Below are 20,279 nucleotides of genomic sequence, written 5' to 3' on the forward strand. Positions count from 1 at the left end.
GGCATAACTAAAATCTTAGAACAGGTTGAACACCTGGGTGGAGGAAACTGACGAAAAACTTCCAATATTCCTTCAGGTAGAGGTGATCTCTGGCAACCATTGCTGGGTTAAATTAAACCGAGGCTCACTTCTATTGCTTGGGCTAAATAATGTTTCAAGCTAGTTGTTCTGAAAATGTAAAACACAAATGTCCCGGTAAGTCAATCTCTTCAAAATCAAAAGAGGCTCAGCTGTTGGGTTATTACATTTCTCTTCTCCAGTTTAATTTTAAAAATAAGGCATTTTAGTGGGTGTTTTTAAGGCCTTACAGTGTATAAAAACTAAAATGAAAAATGGATATCATCTAAACTGACATGGTGAGGAAATAGCATCACAACTTAGAAATAAAATATTATCATTTGACCAATTAAAAAGATTATTCTCTAACTATTTATCCATCTAGGCCTGAGGAAATAATTTTAATGGCAGCTGCTTCTGGAGGGGTTTTGTGGGTGGGGGGGGGGTCTCCGCCCAGCCCACCTGGCTGGCATGAACGTCGTGGGCGCCGTCTGGAGTTACGCACAAATAGAGGCCCGGTAAAAGCCTAGGAAATGGCCGAAGCGGAGCCCTTCAGCTGCAGGCCAACCAGGGTCCGTTTTCACTGCCACTTCGGCCTCCAAGCTACCCTCCTGGGATCTCCAAGCGGATCGATTAGACGAAGGGCCCTCGAAGCGTCCTCTCCGTCCTCCCCCTGAAGGTCCCTCCTGGACCGGTGGGCGCCCCCGTCATCGCCCCCTTCGCTCTCCTGCCATTCGGATGAGGCTCGGTTGGATGTAACTGGGAAGACCAAAGCGGAGGGGCGCAGGGCAGGGGAAAGGACGGGCGCCTCTCCACCGCGCGCCACCCGGACCTGCCTCTCCGCCAGCCTTTTCCCAGCCAAGCCCTCCTCGCCACCCCGGGGAGGCTCCCTTCGCCGGGCTCCGTCCCGTCCCGCCAGCCTTTCTGCTGCGGGCGCGCAGAGGCGGGGGAAGGTCGGCGGGTCGGAGGCGCCGGTCCTCCTCCTCCTCCCCCTCCGCCTGCGGCGCCGTCCCCGGGGGAGAGCCGGGCAGGGAGGCTCCCGGGCCGGCCCTCGGGCGGGCGTCTCGGCACGTGGCTGCGAGGGCGGCCGCCCGGGCCAACTTCGGCGGGGAGGACGGCGCGGGGGGCGGGGAGAGCGGCGGGCAGCCCCCGGCAGGTCCCGGCGAGCGCCCGCGTCTTCTCTCCTCCTCCTCCCGCGGGCTCGGCTGCGCGGCGGAGGAGCTGCCGGAGCGAGCCGGGGATAAGCAGCGCCGGAGACGCCGGGCTTTGTCTCTCCAGACGGGGCTCGCACGCAAGGCGCCCCGCGCCCGCCCTCCTTCCCCTCTGCAGGAGGCGGCCAGAGGAGCCGGCAGGGATGCTGGCTGCGCGGCGCCCCCCCGACGTCCTCCGCCGGCCTCGCCCGCGCCATGCCTAGGAGTCCGGGCCGCCGCCAGCGGGACCTTGCCCTCCCTCCGCCGGCCGGAGAGCCCCCTTGGGCGGCCGGGCGGCCGGGCTGCTGCGGGGTCGGCATGGCCCGCCGAGACCTCCTCCTGCTGACCTTGGCCGGGCTGCTGCTGGAGGCCTGGAGTGGAGGCCACGCGGCGGGCACCAGGCAGCCCCGCTTGCGCCTGGCGCACAGAGGTAAGGCGGCGCGGCGCTTCCCGAGGGGGGCGAGGGGCGCTGGGCGCTCGGCAGAGCCGCTTCTCCAGGCTCCGTCCCGCCCGAGGGCGAAGGCGCCTCTCTGCGGGCTGCGCACCGTCGCTCCGGATGCCTCGGGAGACGCCGAGGGGGAAGCGCAGCGCTTCTTCCCCGCTTAGCGGGGCTCTTTCCACCGCCCGCCAACCTCGGCTGCTGTGCCGGAGGGGGGGCGCCGCTTGGGCCGAAGGAGCAGGTGCGGGGAGGGGGCCGGGACCCTTGGAGCGGAGGAGCGGGGGGCTCCGGGGACGAAGAAGCTGCCAGAGGGGAAACGGGGGACAGAGGGGGGAAGGAACGGAGCTCCCTGCCTCTACGGAGCTGGCGGTTTTCTCCTTTCCCCTTCTTGGGGGATTCGCCCTGCTCTTCTCCCCCGGCAGCTTCTTGCTGAGTCCGGGGCTTTGAAATCTCCCGGTGCCCAACCTCGATTTCATGCCAGGGATTTGACGTCATTTGACAAGGGGCTTCTCTGACCCCCCCCCCTTTGCTTATTTAGTCATCTTGGCTTCTAACCTCGCAGGTAACTGTGTCCCCCTTGCCCCTTGCGACGCTTCGCCTGTTTTAGCTTTACCTTTTTCATTCCTTGGAGTCCCATTGAAGCCCCCCACCCCCCCCTGGTGTTCTGGGGAGGGGGGAATTGCATGGATGTTGGTTCGGTCCGTGAGGACAACAGGTGGGACTCAAAGGTCCAAAGAGCAGAGCTTCATTGGGAAGCCCCCCCCTCCCATCCCCGTGAATATTGTCCTGGGAAGATGCAGACCAGGGAGGGGAGTTGGCTGCCGGAGGGGTCAGGAGGGGCGTCCACTGTCTTCAGGGTCCCAAAGAGAGAAGGCAGAGCCTGAGCCTCTTCAACGGCAGTGCTGGGTATATTATTTGAGGGCCTTGCCTGGTTCTTGGCTTTGCATCCAGAAGAGTTTCGGCTGTTCTGGCTGCAGTTCTTTGCGCATGAAGCGGGGGGGGGGGGGAGAGAGCTGGGGGCTTCAATCTGAGGATAAAATGGTGTGGGATGCATTCCAGGAAGGGCTGCCCCAGTGCGGTAGTTGGACGGTACTCGGTGCAGGTGGGACCCTTTGGGCATAATTGTTGATGATGGCAACGTGACCTTGGCTTGTTTTTCAGAGTTTGTCAGCAACTGGGAGGGAGGCGGCTGCGTTCACAATACGTCCGGCTTCTTTTGCCCCTCCCGGAGGGTCTTTTGGCCCTTGGCACCTGCCTGGGCAACTCCCTGCACTTTTGGAAGTGGTTTGCCCTTGCCGTTTTCCTGGGGCTGAGAGAGAACGGCTGGCCCAGGGCACCCGGCTGACTTTCTAAAATTGAGCTCATGGTCTCCCACTTTCTAACCTGATGCCTTAACAACTATGCCCAGCCCGTTCTATTACGGATGTTACCAAAGAGGAATAATATATTCTTTTATAAAGAGATAAAAAGTATTCTTCGCTTTATATCGCAGCCTTTACAATAAGATTGTCATCTGAAGACTGTAGAAACTGCTAAGCGTTCCCCATACAAATGTAGAGTAATTGCTATCTACTTTCGCTTCTCCACTAAGAAATTAAAAAAAACTTCACTTAGTAACTAGGCTGTGCCGTGGTTTTGTTGGAAGTGCTGTATGCACCAGTGTAGACTGGCTGTGACTGGCAAAGCCTTGGTGAGCTCCCTTGTATCCTGGTAGGCAGCCTGACTCCTCCAGATCAGAGGGGAGCCTGGGGCGGCCGGAGCAGCGTTCCTTTGGGGCTGATTCTGCCCTCCATGGCAGAGTTTGTCCCTGGGAAGAAGGCGGTCAGATTGACCCCCCTCCCTGCCTCTCTTCACCTCCATAACTCCTGATCTCTACATTCGCAGGGGCTCCAAAATACCCCAGCAGCCATTCAGAGCTTCCCACCCTTGCTGGGAATAATAGCTGCAATCAGATGATTCACAAAAACGATTGATTTCGACTCCGGTGCCGTCGTGATGTTCAACAATCAGTTCCAATTAGAGAGCTGAACGGACTCTATTTTCGCTCTTTTCTCCTTGGGCTGCAAATGGAGATGGAAACGGAATAAAATCTCTCTTAGCATTTTTGCATTCTGCCCGGTTGTCTGCCAGGCCTGGCTGGCTCCCTGTGAAGCACCCTTGACTAGCTGAACGGTTACACAACCGTGTGTGAGATGAGTTGGGGCGAGAAAGTTACCCAGATGGCTTTCATGGCTAAGGGGGGGCTAGAACTCCCACTCTCCCAGTTCATAGCCCGATGACGTCCTAACCACTCTAGCAGTGGCTCTCATTAGAGTTCGGCGCATGTCTTCGTGCCTAACATTAATAAAAGCTTGTAGATTAACAGTCATTAACCAAAGGAAAGGGAAGTTGACCCATTCCCAAGTTGGCTGTTCCTTCGTTCTGCATCAGGGAGGCAGAAGAAGAGGCTCCTTCAGGATAACCCCTGCTGGTTATCCACCCGGTGGCTACCTGACCACGGAGGCCAGGCCACCCCGGAAGCTGCCTGAAGGGTCCCATCCTTGTCCGGCTGCTGTGAAGACGGAGGGTGGGGGGGGTTAGGGCCACTTACGGTGGTGAGGGATTGGGCCCTGGTGGCTGAGCTGCTGCACCTGGCCAGGCCCCTGCCCGGCCCCAGGGAGGGTTGGCTCAGGGGGCTCGTCCTGCTTCTCAGGGCTGCCCAAGCTCTTCCTGTTGTCGAGGGCTGTGGAGAATCAGGATTCCACCTTCTTTTTTAATCGAGTGAGGGGGATTTTCTTCCTCACTGCAAAAAAAGGGGCTGGAGGGGAGGGGATGGAGAAGCCCTGGGGAAATGGAGAGTCTGAACCTCCCATTAAGGCCATCGGGGGTGGGGGGGGCTGGAGGAGTCACAGGAAGCCCCCAGCATCGACTGAGAGACCCTCCCAAGGCAGGAGGAGGGAGGCAATGCCTGGAGGCTGGCTTTGTTTATTGGGCTGTGTGGAAATATCCCTCCGGCCCACCCTTAAGCCTTGTGGGAAGCTTCTCTTGCCCAGGAAAATTCTCAGTTTCCTCCAAGGGATTCCCACTGCGGGAACTGGTTTGCCTAAGAGGCTTCCATAAATCTGCTTGATTGGAACTGCACATCTGCTCTGTCTTTCCAGGAGGAGAGAATAAAGGCGCATATTGACTTATCTTTTGGACGCAGCATTCAGACGAAGCGTCCGTGGTGCACTTCATTTCTCCAAAAGGTGCTTGAAGGGGCGTTCAGCTCCAGATGATTTCAGCTATGCATCTGGCTGATCTAACAAGGCCGGCTAGAGTTTGAATGGGAGACCACTCGGCAATCACAAGGTTGCTGATTGGATTGGCGGTGTTTTGTTTTTTTTAACAAACAAACATCTTGGGGGAAGCAGGCTCGCAGGAAGTGGGTTGTGCTGTTGTCACCAAAGCAACAAGGAATCTGGCAATCTGGCACCCGTTTAACACAGGGAGCCTCCGATATGGTGGCTGAATATTTCAGTCCGTGTGTTTTCAAAAACAGGGCAAGGAATGTAAAACAAAGTCTTCTGTTTGATGATAAAATGGTTCTTTTGCTTTGACTTTTTAACGTAATAGTTGATGTCCAGTCACCTATTACTGGAACTTGCTTCGTTGACAATGAATTGTAAAATGTGAGATACTCATTCCGAACTAAAGTACTTTTGTCACATGTAATTTTTTAAACTATTGTTTTAAATTTGTTTTATGTAGATATAAGGACTGTAGAGTGTTAACTGTGAGATGGGAAAAGGCCCATTAGCTGTCCAGCTATTGTTTCTCAGTTTCCTTGAGAGCTCTTGGCAATGAATTTGTAAATATTAGACGTTTTTGGAAATAACTTTAAGTTCCTTCTTGTCGCGACTCTTTCCCTAACCGTTGCCTTGGGCGATTATCTAGGATTAATGGGTGGTATTGAATTTACACGCCCGGACGTGTCAATGGCAGCATAACCCATGCAAACTGATCTAGGTGTAGCAGGAACCTCGGGGGGCTGATCTGCCTTCACCCGATCACCTTTTTAGAAAGACGGCATGCGAGGCCTCCGGGCTGAAGGCTCAGCTCCCGTAATTGGTCTGCAGTGAGGCTCTCGTGTTTTACGCACAACTCCGCTCATCCTAACATTCTTTGGCCATCACATGTATGCATGGAGGGATGCAGTGTGCTTGTTTTGATCTCTGCTGAGGCCGTAATAGTAAGCGGTGTTTACACTGACGTAAGGCTCAGGAGGACGTTGTTAGGGGAGGTGCCCTGTCATTTGCACCCAGGCCTCCTTACTCTTGCCCCGTCAAACAGCGGCATCTTCAGGCGAGGCCCTGTGGGCACTTTTTGAAGAGAAGGAGACGTGGAAACCGCATGGTTGGTTGGGATCTGCTGCATCAAACCAGAGGCCATTCTGACCCGGGGGGGGGGGTGTAGCCGCAGGGGCGAGGCAGTTTGGTGAAACTGATATATGGCCTTGACTTCGAAACTTAATGGGTCATATATGGGGCTCAGTAAAGACGAAGCCTGAGGCTAGTGTGTGTGTGTGTGTGTGTGTGCATATACACAACCCAGTTTTTTGGAGGGAACTGAGTAGGGTCTACGCGCAAGAAGGAATGCAGAGCCAAAGCAGCCAGTGGTGGCCCTGGAAGAGCAAGCTGAAGACCCTCCAGAGGGTCAGGAAAGGGGCTCCGGCTACAGAGGCAGCTCTGAATCCTGGGACACTGTGAACCAAATCACTCAGGCAAGGACTTACGACAGGAAAGCCGTAAATCAAATGCTGCACTGCCCTTAGGGGTTTGGAAACTCTTTCTGCATTTGAGTGTGTGAATGAGTGAGTGAGTGTGAGTGTGAGTGTGTGTGTGTGTAGCCTGTGTGAAAAAAGTCAAGATGGTGGCCAGAACCACGTGGCCAAAACCCTTAACTCTTAAGGAACGAAACGGAGGAGGGTTTAAAAGGGAAAAAAGGGCCTGGTTGGTGTGTGAGGTTCAGCCGTGCCTAAAAGGAGTTTCCCGGATTGTATATTTCAAGCAGCTGAAGAGCCGGGGCTGTTTTTCCCACTGCCGAATGGGCCAACTTCTGAATCAGCTCCTTGTGTGGGGCCTTGGCAGCTCCCTGTGCATTTAACACATCAGAAGCTCTGTGGGAGCAGCTCCGTTGCGTCTAATCGGTGGAAGAGGCCCAGAAGCGCCGGGCCAAGGACTCAGGGACTCGCGGATGGAGGGACTCTCTCTGCTTGTGCCAGGCTTTGGCCGGGGGTCCTTTTTCCCTGACTGCAGGGCACGTTTGACTCATGAGACCACCGAGAAGTTAAAGCTCTGGGACCACAGTCCTGGCAGACCCCTGCGCTCCCTGCGGACATTGGGGGAGTCGCCTTGACAACGTCGGACAAAAGGCAGGTAGGAGAAAAAGGGGGCTGCACTTCCCACACAATGGTTAACCTCGGACACTAAGCAGGTCGCCCCTGATTAAACCTCAAACGGGGATTACCTGGGAATTGGGCTGTTGGCTAAACAGAGAAGTTGGGGGAAAAAAAATACCAGAAAGCAAGAAAGCAGCAATAAACAAAGTCACCAACGCTGCTCACCAAAGTGCATGGATGCCGGAACCCAGGAACGGAGCCCGACCGGAGGGCGTCTCTGACGTTGTGTTGGAAGGGAGACCCGTGGCAGGCACCTCCCAGCCCCGTCCTTTGGGGTCTCCGGGCCATTGTTTCCTGGTTTCCCGAGAGAGAAAACCCTGGAATTCTCAGGCCTTTATAAGAGCCTGGAAGTGGCACAAAATGCTGGGTATTATGTTCGAGGAACCTGCTGTGACAAATTCTAATTCTACTTTGGCAGTTCAGTCAATTACTGATGGCTTCTACACATTATAATTATTCACACGGCTTATGCAGACAATTGCACATTTATTTACAGTATCCTAATTTACACTGAGTTGGTGGTTCACATGTGTGCCTGCAGATGTAGACTTCGTCTGCACACACACACACATGCACTCACACTCGCATGCATGCTACATACACACACACACAGACACAGACACAGGTGTTTGAGAATGGGACGTTTTATGACAATCTGCATGCAAACAAGAAAGACATTTAGAATCTTGAGAAGGATCCAAACAATTTTTCTTTCTAACATTTTAAAAAATCAACTGAGAAGACAAACTGTGTTCTTAACCTGGCTTACGATGGGATTTTCAAAAGGGAAAAGGGAATCTTTGCCACAGTTCATTGAACTTACAAAACGTTCTATGATTTTCTGGTTATAATCTGTTCCTTTGACTATGTAGGGAAATATAGGGGAGTTTTTCTCCAGGGAATTCCAGAAGAGACGTCCATATGGAATTTGGTCATAACAATTGTTAATAAGTTATCATCTTATTTTATCTACCGTTTCTTTTGTTCTAATGACAGATATGACAATGAAATATGGTCCTTGGTTTTATGGATCTGAAAACCAGCCCAGCTCCTACAGAGTCCTGCTTTTCAGACAATAAACCCACAGGCCGTTTGAGTGGGAAGGAGAGGTGGGTGAAGGAAAGACCTTCCCTCCCGCATGAATCAGTCCAATGGTTTTTCCTCTGTAATGGAAATGACTTTCGTGATATTCATAAGAGCCTCCCAAGCTCTCGAGAGGAGGAGAAGAAGAAGAAGAAGTTCTGTGCCAGTTCCTTCCAACTGCTAAAACATCCACCCACGGTCTTCCTGCAGCCCATCTGTCCCTTTGTCCTAGAGGACGACGCAGCAGGCAACCCCCCCCCACCAGAGGGTGTGTGTGCGTGTGCGTCCCCATGTGCTTTTCCTGCACCCTGTGGCATCTACTGGTTTTAACGAAGGAAGCTCCTCTGGAAATGGTGGAGATCTTCTCTGGCTCACAGTCCCAATCCAAACCAGTTGAAGCCTATGGGAGTTTTGCATCCCCACTGAAATCTGGTAGCTCCTGCAGTTAGGATCGTCTTTTCACTGGATTTTCAGAACTCCTGCATTTCTTCTATTATCTTTTTTGGGGGGGAATGTGAGTGGAGAATATTACACCTCCCTCACAGCCCTGTTTATGTCCTTAGCCCAGTTTTCCCTGGTGGTGAAGAGGAAGAAGGGCCGAACATCAATTGCAATTACACTTGGCCATATATATTGCCCCATAGTGCTTTTACAGCCCTCTCTAAGTGGTTTAGAGAGCATATACCCCCCCTCAAACAATCTGGACCCTCATTTAACCCACCTTGGAAGGGCGGAAGGCTGAGTCAACCTTGAGCCGGTCAGGATCAAACTGCTGGCAGGGGGCAGAGTCAGCCTGCAATGCTGCCCTCTCACCACTGGGCCACACCAGGGCTCCTGGTGGCCTGTCCACATCCTTAAAGTAGGAGAAGTGGAAAAGTAGCCAGGACCCATCAGCCATCAGGATGGGACGTTTTGTGCTGCAACATCGAGGCCAAAAGAGAAATAAATAGGTTATCTTTTGACTTGAAGACTTGGTCACAAATAATTCAAACAGCTGCTGGCTTGTAAGTTTGTGACATGGACTTCCAGCTGACGCTTCCAAGTTTGGGAATGTTATTTTTCCTGCTGATGAGGGATATTGGGACTATGTGGTCATTTTGGACAAAAATCTTCTTTAGCGCCTTTCTCCAGTTCATCTCTTCAGAAGATTCCTCCCTCCTTTTGGCAAATAGGACTCGAAATGGGTTGAAGGTGTTTGACTTACAGAACAGGGCATCAGGGTCTGATGATGGTGACGATGATGATGGTGACAATGACCATGATGGTGATGATGATGGTTTTAGAAGAAGTGAGCATTACACCTGAACCCTGAATCTTTTTCCCATTTTCCTTTCTCGCAGGTGGAACCACCTGGTGGAAACTTTTACTTGGCCTTTACTAGAAAGAACTCCTGCTAGCGAAGGCTTGATACTCTCAGCCTGAGTGACGATGAGCTCCTCCTCGGCCTCCGTCGGCTCCCTCCCTTCCCATGAGCCTGAGCTGGGCAGGGTCGTCGCAGAGAGCTCCCCCGGGGGCTGCTGTGAGGCCTGATTGAATCTGGGCTCCTGCTTCTCCTCATTCTGCAGGCAAAGGAGGCCGGGCAGCACTTTGCAGCCATTAAGGCATGCTGGGTTTTTTTAAGAAATGGGTTTCCCCGGGAGAAGGAAAGGATGGAAAACCACTTTGGCTCCCTTGAAGCATTTGCTCCCTTATTAGGGGCTCTTTTCCTTTCAGGGAGGAAAAATATTCCTTGGCCACATGGCCCGTTTTCTGCAAACCCCAGGAGTCAGACCTTTGGGCTGCAGAAACAACACGGAAGACAAAGAGGCCATGGAGCAGCTCCCTGCGTGACAGTTGTGACTTATTGCGCAGCTGCTGTGCAGCTCCTGATGTATTTATTCTGCTTGTACCAGTTCAGTGGGGAGAGTTGGCGCATCTGACCGAGAGCAGCTATGGAGAACGGGTTGCATTGGACGGTCCCCGCAGCTGCTAATTAAATCTTTCAAATATTTTTTAAATATCGGGATGAAATGTTGAAGCTTTGCACTGATGCCAAGGAACCAGTGGTAGTTGAAACAGAAGATCATCTCAGATTAAGTTTGAAATAGATACTTTGAACCGTATCGCACATATTATGTTATCAGCCCAAATTGATGTGTCTGCAGGATGAGGCCTCTTTATTGGAGGTTATGGGTCCTAAGCAACCTCAGGTCCATTGCGGGTTGGTGGAGGGATGGATTAGTTGTTACTTCACAGCGTAGGGCTGAAAGGAAGAAGGAGAGATGGAGACCCCCAACTGGCTTTGATGCCTAAGGAAGGACTAGAACTTCTAGGGTTCTCCTGACCCTCATCTTAATCCCCAACACACTGGCTCTCATTGCACACACAGCCTGATCAAACTCATGAAATCACAACTTCAAACTGCCTCTTGAGTGGTTTGCACACATACTTGTGAAGTGTGCGGGTGGATTGTCTAGATACACTTTCCTGAATGCTTGTCTCTTTGTAGGGTTCTGCCTAAATACTCCTGACTGGTTTTGCTCATCGTTGATAATAGCTGGAATATCAAACGTGGATACAGATTTCCGGTCTAATACGGCTTGTAGGGCTGTTCAGTCTGCCCTCTGAGAGCTCTTGACGAGTCCAGGGCCATCGTTCCACAGTACTTTTTGTTCCTCCTTTACAGAAATAAAGGCAGACTCTAATTATCTAATGTTCCAAATTGCCTTGTGGTGGAACTCAGGGGTGGATTCCGAGAGGCACTACTACCGGTTCACTCATGCGCGTGCTTTGCCTGCATACACGGGCTTGATGTGCACTGTGCACACATGCACAGTGGAATTAAAATTGTTCTGCACATGGGCAGAACTGAAAAACAAGATGGTGACGCCAATGGTGCCGACCAGAGAACCGGTTCGGGGCGTGGCAGGCCCGGATCACTGCCGGTTCCAGCCAAACCACTATCACTTCAGCCAAACCGGTCCAAACCGCTAAGAACCCACCACTGGTAGAACGGGGAGAAATCTACTCCTCCTTCTCTGGTGACTTGTGTGGCCGGAGCAGCCTTTGCAGAGAAGGGGTCTGCTGGGCGCCTGGGGGGCTTCTCTTCTGCAGATGGTGCCTGAAGCCCCCCGGAGGGCGGCCAGTCTCCAGGGGGCCTCTGCAGAATTTCCCTTCCGGCACCTTCGCTCACTTGTGGCTCAGAGGCTTCCCTGGGATCTCTGCGTCCTCCCTGGGCCTTTTACGGAGAGGCTCACGGGAAGAAGCTTCCCTAAGTCGGGTGTTTGTCAATATCAATAAGTTTGACAGATGTGCATGAAAGGCAGATGAGACATGCAGAGAGTTATCCAATTAGAGGACAGAAAAACCCCCCCTGGAGAATGGTAGCTAAAGAATTATAGACGCTTCCTCCAGATGCTGGTAGATTTAAAATAAAGATTTATCTGTTTGGTTACTGAGTTTATATGCCACATCAATTGAAAGTGGCTGTGAGCAATTTATATATTGTACATAAGTCAGGTTGAAAAGTGCAAGGGACAAATACAAATAACTGCATAATACAAATCGTAGCCCCAGAGAACAGAGATGCTCCTTATTACAAAGGAAGCCGTTTGCAAAAACCCCGCACACCCAACACAAATATACATGCGCATTATACTAGTCTAATATCTCTCTGTGTGTGTGTGTGACCGAGGCAATGCACCTTAGGATAGAACTGGTGCTCCCATCTTCTCTCTTGCTCCCATCCAGGTTTGCTTTCTTTGCCATGGTGGTTGTTCTGTCTTGTGTTGTTCTTTGTGGTTTTTAAGCTGTTCTCTATTCACACATGTTTTTAACCAGGGTCAATTGCCAGGGTTGCTGGGAGTTGGGTAGCGTATCAATTTAATAAATGATGTGATACAGGATTACTAAACTGACCCAAATTGTATGCCCTGTTTCAGAGCCTTTTCCCTTCCTCTGATCGGCTTTCATGGCGGAGGGGGGGGGGAGATGAGCCCGCATGCCTCCGGGTGGCTCCGATGTGCCCTACCTGCTTTGTAGTCCACCCTTGTTCCTTAATTTATTCTCCTCGCGAGTCTTTCTCAGTTAAGTCCATCTTGCAATTCTCACTTATTTCCGACCGAGACGCCTGCGGATGCCGGCAGCTTCCCAAATGGAACACAGTGTGAATTATTCGCCCTAAAAGCCGTGAGCAGCCGGAAACATGAGATAGGTGGAAATTGCAGTTTGTGTCAGGAAACAAGGATCATTCACTACATAATATATTGGCGTATATCCTTAGCCGATAAGTTTGGAGAGCCCCCTCCCCTCCCTCCCTCCCTCCCTCCCTCCCTGTAGGTCGGAGTATGTGATGCTGGAGGCTGGCCAATATCCGAGCAGGGAGGGGGGAGGGGGGGCGTGCAGCCCTGGCTTGAATTCTTGGGCTCCAGTAAATGGGCAGCTGTTGGGGAAAAGAAATTTCACAGTGAATATGTAAAACTTACAATTGGGTTGCTCGTTTTTCTTTTAAGGAGGGCTTGGGGATGATTAAGGCAGGAACAGCAAAATGTGCAGGCATTTCAAGTATCCTGAAAGTATTTAGCATTTGAACTTCTTTTATTTACCTCTTTTCCAAATTTCTCAGAAAATGAATACGTTTGCTACTTCAGCTATCAGGACTCTTTATATGGTGTGGATTAGGCTTGAGAAGCAGTTAATCTACCTCAGTCTCCTGTTCTTAAGGTTAATTATTCCTGATTCCTTCGATTTCTTCAACCTTGTTTCTAGGCCCCGACAATCCTCATGTTTTGAACTTATTTCCAGCATCTTCAAAGTTTTTTTAAAAAACGTGGTACCTAAATTGGACATAGTCCTTGAAGTGGGAACAACATTCCCGTTGGCCAATAGATGGCAGCAAAGCAACGCAGAATCCTCTGCTGACATCTGCTGGTCTCCTCTTGTTTGAAACCTACGGTAATAGTGGAAACTGAGCAATTTATAAATGGTAGAATTATTTACTTCCCATGAATGAGAAATTATATTTGTATTGATGTGGCCTGAAATTGTATTTAACTTTTTCATAGAGAGGGCTGCCTCATATTTAGCTTATGAACTCCATGGTCCCTTTCTTGGAATGATTAATGGTCACAAACGTAACAATACTGTGGGAGATGACCCGAGGGACGGGTCAAGCACGTCATCCGCCTTGAGTCCCTTCAGGGCCACGAGAATCTCACTCCAGCCCACCTTGAATTCCGTTGACTCTTATCTCTTGACCGTTAAAGGTTCAGATTCTTGTAGAGACTGTGAGCAAGCAATAAAGCTGGGGCCACTTGAACCCCCTTGGCTCCTGATCTGCTCTTCCTAGTGACAGATACAGGGCCACCGTCCGTCACCTTTGGAGATGGATAGTGACATGGGATTCTTTTTCTCCTGCCTGGACAACTGGGGGCTGAATGGGGAATAGACTGGAAGCCTTTTTCCTTTTTCCCCTGTCCCAGGCCCTGTAAAGTTTCTCCGCCTCTTTCTGCTACTTCAGAGGCCTCGGAGCCATTTGAGCAGGTCTTTGGGTTTGAGGGAGTGCTGTTGGCCGCCATTCAATTGGAAGTGGGAGTGGAAGAAGAAATGAATAAAAGCTAAAGGCCTGCATTTTCTCCCCCTTTCCTCCTCATTCCGAGGCAGCCATGATGTGGTTTGCCCCTGGTTTTTGAGAGAGAGAGACAAGGAAGCCGGGCTGCCCATCCCTCTCCTTCGGGTGAGACAACCACAGGGAGAGACCATTTCTGCCCATCCAGGGGCCTTGGAGGTCAAAGATCCACTAGAGGATGACGGGAGGGAATCTATCCATCTCATTCTCCAATTGGTGGGTCGGAAGAGAAAGGGCTGCCCGCTGAGCTCTGTGCACCAGGAAGGTCCTGGAACGTTCCCCAGTCTCAGAATAGAAGGTGGCTCTCGTAAGCACCAGGGCTGGGCAAGCTTAGAAGCAACGGGAGTGCTTTAGAGCTTGAGGGGAAGCACAGCCGCTTTCGAAAGGTGTGGAGTTTGGAATCCGAAGTGGGCAGAAGGTCTTCTTTTTCCTTGGAGTTCCCTGGCTCAGGAAAACATCTACTTAGGGGGGGGGAGGAGGAGGAGGAGGAGGAGGAGGCAGTGAAAGGCAACCGCCAGCCTTCCTCCTCCACCACTCCCCTCCGTGTATCCGTGTGAGCAACTTTCATGTTGAATTTTCAAATGTTTACGTCTCCATCTGCCATCCACCCATCGTTTTTGTTAGGATTGTTGATTATACTAGTAAATTCTCCAAAGTTGGTGGAGACAGCGGCCGTGCCTGGGTTACCTCAGCCAGCAACCCATAGAACTGGGTCTGCCAAAGTGATGTCATCGCCTCTGAGGAGGGTCCCCCCCCTGCTTTTTTAGACTCTGATAATTGCTCTTTCCTCAACTTATTTACTTAAAAATACTAATTGGCTACTCTAATTGGCTTTAATCGGACTTTTCTCTAAAATTTGAACTTCTGAATTACTGGAGGAAGACGGATGGCTCCCCTTGGAGCCAGGGCTCTCTCCTGGCCCCGGGGCTTCTTGAGAGGGACTGGCAGGGTTTCTTCGAGGCTTCAACCTTGTTGTCAGCTTATAGTGCCGTCCCGGATGCAGTGCTGCCCAGCACTAGCGGTTGGAGGCTCCGCTTAGCGCTGCCTAACACCGCTAAATGCTGCCCCCACCGCTATTTAGCACTCCCGCCGTCGTTTGTCTGCCGCAGCTGGCATTCACTTCCGCAGCCTCTCCTCAGGACCACCAACCTTCCGGGGCCTTTGGAGAATGGGGCCTTGGTTCTTACTTGATACGCCCCTTCTCTGGGCAGGCGGAGACAGCGGTCATCCCCACCCTTTCCGGTCCTGGCCTAATTCGCAGAAGGCGTTCTGGGAGGAATATTGGATCATCAAGGGAGCAATCGAATAGCGCAGAGCAGTCTACTTACCTCCTTCGCCAAGAAAAGCGGGGGGACCCTGCTCAGAGGCGATGACATCACTTTGTTTTCATTTTCATTTCATACAGTCACATATATACTGTGCATGACTGGGGCCATATAACATTGAACAATAAACACAACCATCCTTATCAAAAATACTCCCCAAAATACAAAACCAATATACCACTTCAACACTCCATACACCTTTTCTTTCACCCCCCTCCAACTTTCCTTTCTCCCCTCCAACATTCCCCCCTACCCTACTTCCCCTCCCCCTCTATCACTCCTCTCTCCCAATACACTCCCTCCCTTCCATCTCACCCTCCCTCCCATCCTCTCTCCCACCCTCTCTACCCCTCTTTCTTCTTTCCCTCTGCTCCTCCCTCCCCCTCTATCACTCCTTTCTCCCAATACACTCCCTCCCTTCCATACCCTCCTTCCGATCCTCTCTCCCACCCTCTCTACCCCTCTTTCTTCTTTCCCTCTGCTCCTCCCTTCGGTGTATTTCTGCTATCTATCAATATATTCAGTTTCTTATTTTTACACTAGAATTAAAAAGGCAACAGTATACAAGTGCAATCATGTTACTTTAAAATCTGGCACATACTATATTTCCCCCCTCCCCCCTCCCCCCTATGACCCCCCCGTACCCCCCCGACTTCCCAGAGCCCGTACACGGTATAGCTTTTTATCAAGCACAGTCTAAGATATATTAAAACCAAGGAGATTTAAAAAAAAAAAATAATCAGTAAAATCTCTGCGTTGAACTCGGCTTCTTACCATTACACAAACTTTGGTACATCACTTTGGTAGACTCAGTTCTATTGGTTACTGGCTGAGTTAACCCATGCATGACCGCTGTCTCCACCTGCCCAGAGAAGGGGTGTATCAGGTAAGAACCAACGCCTAATAGGAATTAAAGTTAAAGAAATAAAATAGAAAGGAGTAAAAATGCAAGGAAAAGGGGGGAAAAGAAGAAATATTTCAGGTCTATAGCAATAGCCATTAGACTTATATATACCACTTCACAGTTCTTTTCAGCCCTCTCTAAGTCGTTTACAGAGTCGGCCTGTTGTCCCCAAAAATCTGGGTCCTCATTTTACTGACCTCGGGAGGCTGAGTCAACCTTGAGCCTGGTGAGATTTGAACTGCCAACCTTCTGGCAGCCGGCAGGTCAGCAGAAGGAGCCTGCGCCACTGCATTCTAACCACTGCACCACCACAGCTCGTCTGTAGTAGCTTAGAGGTAGTTAACAAGCAATTTCCAAGAGGGATTAGAGTGTTACCTCGTTAGGTGCTGTTAATTGGTTCCAGGAGGAGCATCAAAAAGGGCCAGGAGTCCCAAGCAAACCAGGTGACCCAGGTACACCCCCCGGGGGGGGGGTTGTTTCAGCCGGGAAGAACTTCCTGTCCGTCCCTTCCCTTATGCTGGCACGGCTGACTTCCTGTCCTCCTTTCCTTGTGTAGTGACCTTCCCTGCAGATTCCCTGGCTGCTGCCCGTGAATTAGAATTCTGTCTCTTTTCCTCAGAAACCCTCTTGCCCTGCATTTCCACCTAGCCCCATTTTCCAGCAAAACCAAAGGACGGCTCGCTAGGTGTTGAAGAAGGCAAAACATCTGCATCCCAAATACCTGTGGGTGGGGAGAGGGGAGGGCTAGCTTGGCCCATTCTGGCGGTCCACCCACCCACTCCCCACGCACCACCTGGGGCCGGCGAGTCAAGCTGGCTTCCTTGGACCTCCACGCGTCCATTTGGTCTTGTGCCTCGGTAGCCCCGCCGTACTCGGGGCAGCCTCCCTTCCAGCCCTGGGTACCAGTGCAGCTGCCACACCAGTGCCCCATGGGTCACCGGAAAGGCCTTTGCTGTCCCCAGCACACTAGAGCAGGGTGACGAAGGCGGCCGGAGGGCTGTTAAGAGGAGAAATGGAGAAAAGTAGCTATTTCTAGAGAAGGGCAGGTCATTATTGCATCAAACCTTCTGCTGTAGCTGGTTCTACTATCTTGCTAGCAGGTTGCTGTGACTGTTTGTGTGTTTCCCAAGCAGCTGTGAGGTTAATTTCAAAGACAAATGATACAGCAAATAGTGAAATTTACGCATTTTGAATAAGTTGTTACTCTGAAAATGAGATCTCTTGAGTGCAAAAAATGTTCACGCTTGCAGTTGTTTGAACTGCTGATGATTTGACATGCAGCTGTCATTTAGAATTAAGCTGGTTGTTTCAATGTGGGTGGGGAGATTAAGCCAGGCTAAGAGAGTGTGTAAAAAGGCGTATATTTATTTCTCATGACTCAGCGCAGCTGGCAGAGGATGTCAGGGTGCTGAACACAGGGACAGGGAGCTTAGGACAGAACAAAACAAATGAGACCCATATTGACGCTGTCAGTTTAGGAATCCAGTTTAGTTCCTGTTAGACATTCCGGCTGCCTCTCTCTCTCTCCAGATTGTGCGTGGATGCTTAGTATCAATCGTGATTTCTGAGACTTTCGCTCCCATGTGTGGGTTTAACACGCTATATTACTTTTCATTCATAAAACATTGAAACTTTTAAAATACTGCTATAGCGATATTTAATGGTGCTTATGAATAAATTGCATGCATTTCCTTAGATAGCCAAAGGGTTGAAACTGCAAATCGGGTTAGATATGAGTGGCTTCCACAGGGTGGTCTTCTGCTGCTCCCATCTGCTCATAGGATTCGATTGAACAGGGTCACTTTCCCACCATCTATCTAAGCATGCCAACTCCCTGGCTGGGAATTCTGGGACTTGAAGTCCACACATTTTAAAGTTCCCAAGGTTGAGAAGTTCTGGGTTAGACTGACGGTCCATTCAAGTCCCTAGAAAGTGGTTGCTGATTGTATGATTTCTTTTGATTTGAAAATGTGCCTCCTCTCTGGAAAGAAAGGGGAGGGGTGGTCCTGGGGGAGACCTTCCCATCATTACTTAGCTACTCCTGTCCTGGGACCATTTGGAAGACGCGTCCCTTGGTGGCCACCATGCGCAGAGCACCCAGGACTCATCCCCAAAATTCAGCCCAGGAGTCTCTCCTATTGCCTCTCACCGTCATCCGTCAGTTTCAGGCAGGACAAAGGCCCCGGAGTATTTGCTTTTTGTGTAGAATGTCTGCTTATCCCTTTATCCCAAAGGGATAAAAAGTAAAGAGAGCTCATTAAAGTGATGCTGCCCGGGGGGGAGGGGGGGCTGGCAGAATGAGTGGGTGACTTGGCACTGAGGTGCTCTCGCTCGCACCCGGCTTCTTCCGATTGACCTCTCTGTCCTGGGGGCGAGAGGGGTGGGCCTGAACCGAAGGCAAAGCAGGACTCTTCCCAGATTGGACCCTGATTTTCCTCCGTCAATGTCAGGCCTTCAGAAATGGATCTCATGTGCAGCACATGGAACAAAATGTGAGGCAGGTCCCGATTTCTGAATCCATCTCTCTGCTAATAACTAGGATTCCCTCTCCTCTGGTCTCTGTTGGGAAGGCAGTGGATTCACAGAGGTAGGGATCTGATTTCTCAAATCCACCCTATAGTACATGGTATAGATGACATAGATTCAGCAAGTGAGCCTTCCCCCCCCCTGCATTCTGCTTTTATTAGCTTCTGTTCCCCTTTTGATCCCCCCCCTTTTCTCTCCAGTATCATTTTTCACTCCTGTAACTGTCCTGCCACAAGCCTCCTATTATTCTCTACCTTGGAATTTATATTCCGAGATTTGCCCCGCTTCGTCTTCCTGCCTCAAAGGGCTCCATTCATGATGTACACCAGGCCAGACTAAATATTGCTGGAGGCTCCCAAGGAAAGCGGAGAGAAATGCGTCACTCAGTAGCTGGAGGCCCATCAGGCACTCCGAGGGATCCCAGCTCTCTCTGGCCCACCTATTTCTGTTATTTCTTCTGGGGGTCTTACTTGGGTTTCCAGTAACAGTAATTCTCGGGGGAGGATTCATTGCTTCATCAGTTATTCTTGCATGGCAGACTTTATTTTAATGGCATTGTGAGCTGCGGTGGCGCAGTGGTTAAAGAGTGCAGTACTGCAGGCGGCTACTGCTGTTCACCGGCTGCCAGCAATTCGGCAGATCGAATCTCACCAGGCTCAAGGTTGACTCACAGCCTTCCATCCGTTCGAGATGGGTAAAATGAGGACCCAGATGGTTGGGGGCAAGAGGCTGACTCTATGAACTGCTTAGAGATCCATTATATTTGAATGGAAGCAGTAAAGCCCAGCCAAAACTCACTAATTCTTTGGCCTTCAGGATCTTGAGACACATTGAGTAGGCTGCAGGATTGGGTGTTGTGCTTGTCTTGTGGAGTTTGTCTGACCAAGAGGCTTCTTCACCTGGTGATGAATTCTTGGAGCAGCCCAGAGGAGGCCTGACTGCTCTCACCGTCACAAGAAAGGGTTGGGGGGTTTTCCCCTCATCCTCACTGGCAGAGTGCAGCGTTCCTTGATGCTTTGCCAAGGGCTATTGGTTTGGTGTGAAGGAAAAAATTATCTCTCTCTCTCTGTCTCTCTGTCTCTGTCTCTCTCTGTCTCTCTCTCTCTCTCTCATCTATCTCTCCATCCTGTCTGTCTGTCTATCTATCTATCTATCTATCTATCTATCTATCTATCTATCTATTCTATCATATCCCACATTTGCAGAGGAGCTTGTGGGGGAGGGGAGGTACGCAGTGCTTGGTCCTCTCTTATTCTCCCCCACGAAAGCAACCTGCACATCAAGTTGGGCTGAGAGAAAAGGCCTGGACCAGAATCACTGGATGGCGCTTCGTGACTGAAGGAGGGGATGAGAGCCCCCCCCCTCTCTCTTAGTCCAGGGCTTTAACCAGTCTAGGGAGTTTTAAAAAAAAATCAGTTGAGACATTCTTTATTCCTCGAGGCCTCTGGAGTGGCCAAAAAGCTGCTCTGCAGAGCCACAGTTTATTTAATTATGGTTCGTGCAGTTTATTTAAGCCACAGTTTGTTCATTTCATTTATTTATCAAAACATTGCGCAAGTTCGTCATTGAAAGCAATGCCAAAGTGGGATACAATGAATTAAAAATAAATAATACGTCGTATTAAATATTGAGAATAATTTTCTGTACTCGGGAGAAATTGAGCTCTCTTAGGCACCCAAGCCAGACCGGAAGCCAGACGGTTTAGTCCAAAGCGCACGGAAGAGGCCCTAG

At 50.8% G+C, this 20,279-nt stretch overlaps 1 protein-coding gene across 1 annotated transcript in view; it reads left to right on the top strand.

Annotated features, from left to right (window-relative positions):
- The first annotated feature begins 1,300 nt into the window (after positions 1-1,300).
- Positions 1,301-20,279, top strand: part of SEMA3E (semaphorin 3E) — a 95,425-nt gene continuing 76,446 nt past the window's right edge. Inside the window, exon 1 of the mRNA XM_032220606.1 lies at positions 1,301-1,677. Within this exon, the coding sequence (XP_032076497.1) occupies positions 1,464-1,677 (214 nt within the window). The 5' untranslated portion in view covers positions 1,301-1,463. The remainder of the gene's footprint in view (positions 1,678-20,279) is intronic.

This window comes from Thamnophis elegans, chromosome 7 (assembly GCF_009769535.1).
Source record: "Thamnophis elegans isolate rThaEle1 chromosome 7, rThaEle1.pri, whole genome shotgun sequence".
In the NCBI taxonomy this organism is placed as follows: domain Eukaryota; kingdom Metazoa; phylum Chordata; class Lepidosauria; order Squamata; family Colubridae; genus Thamnophis; species Thamnophis elegans.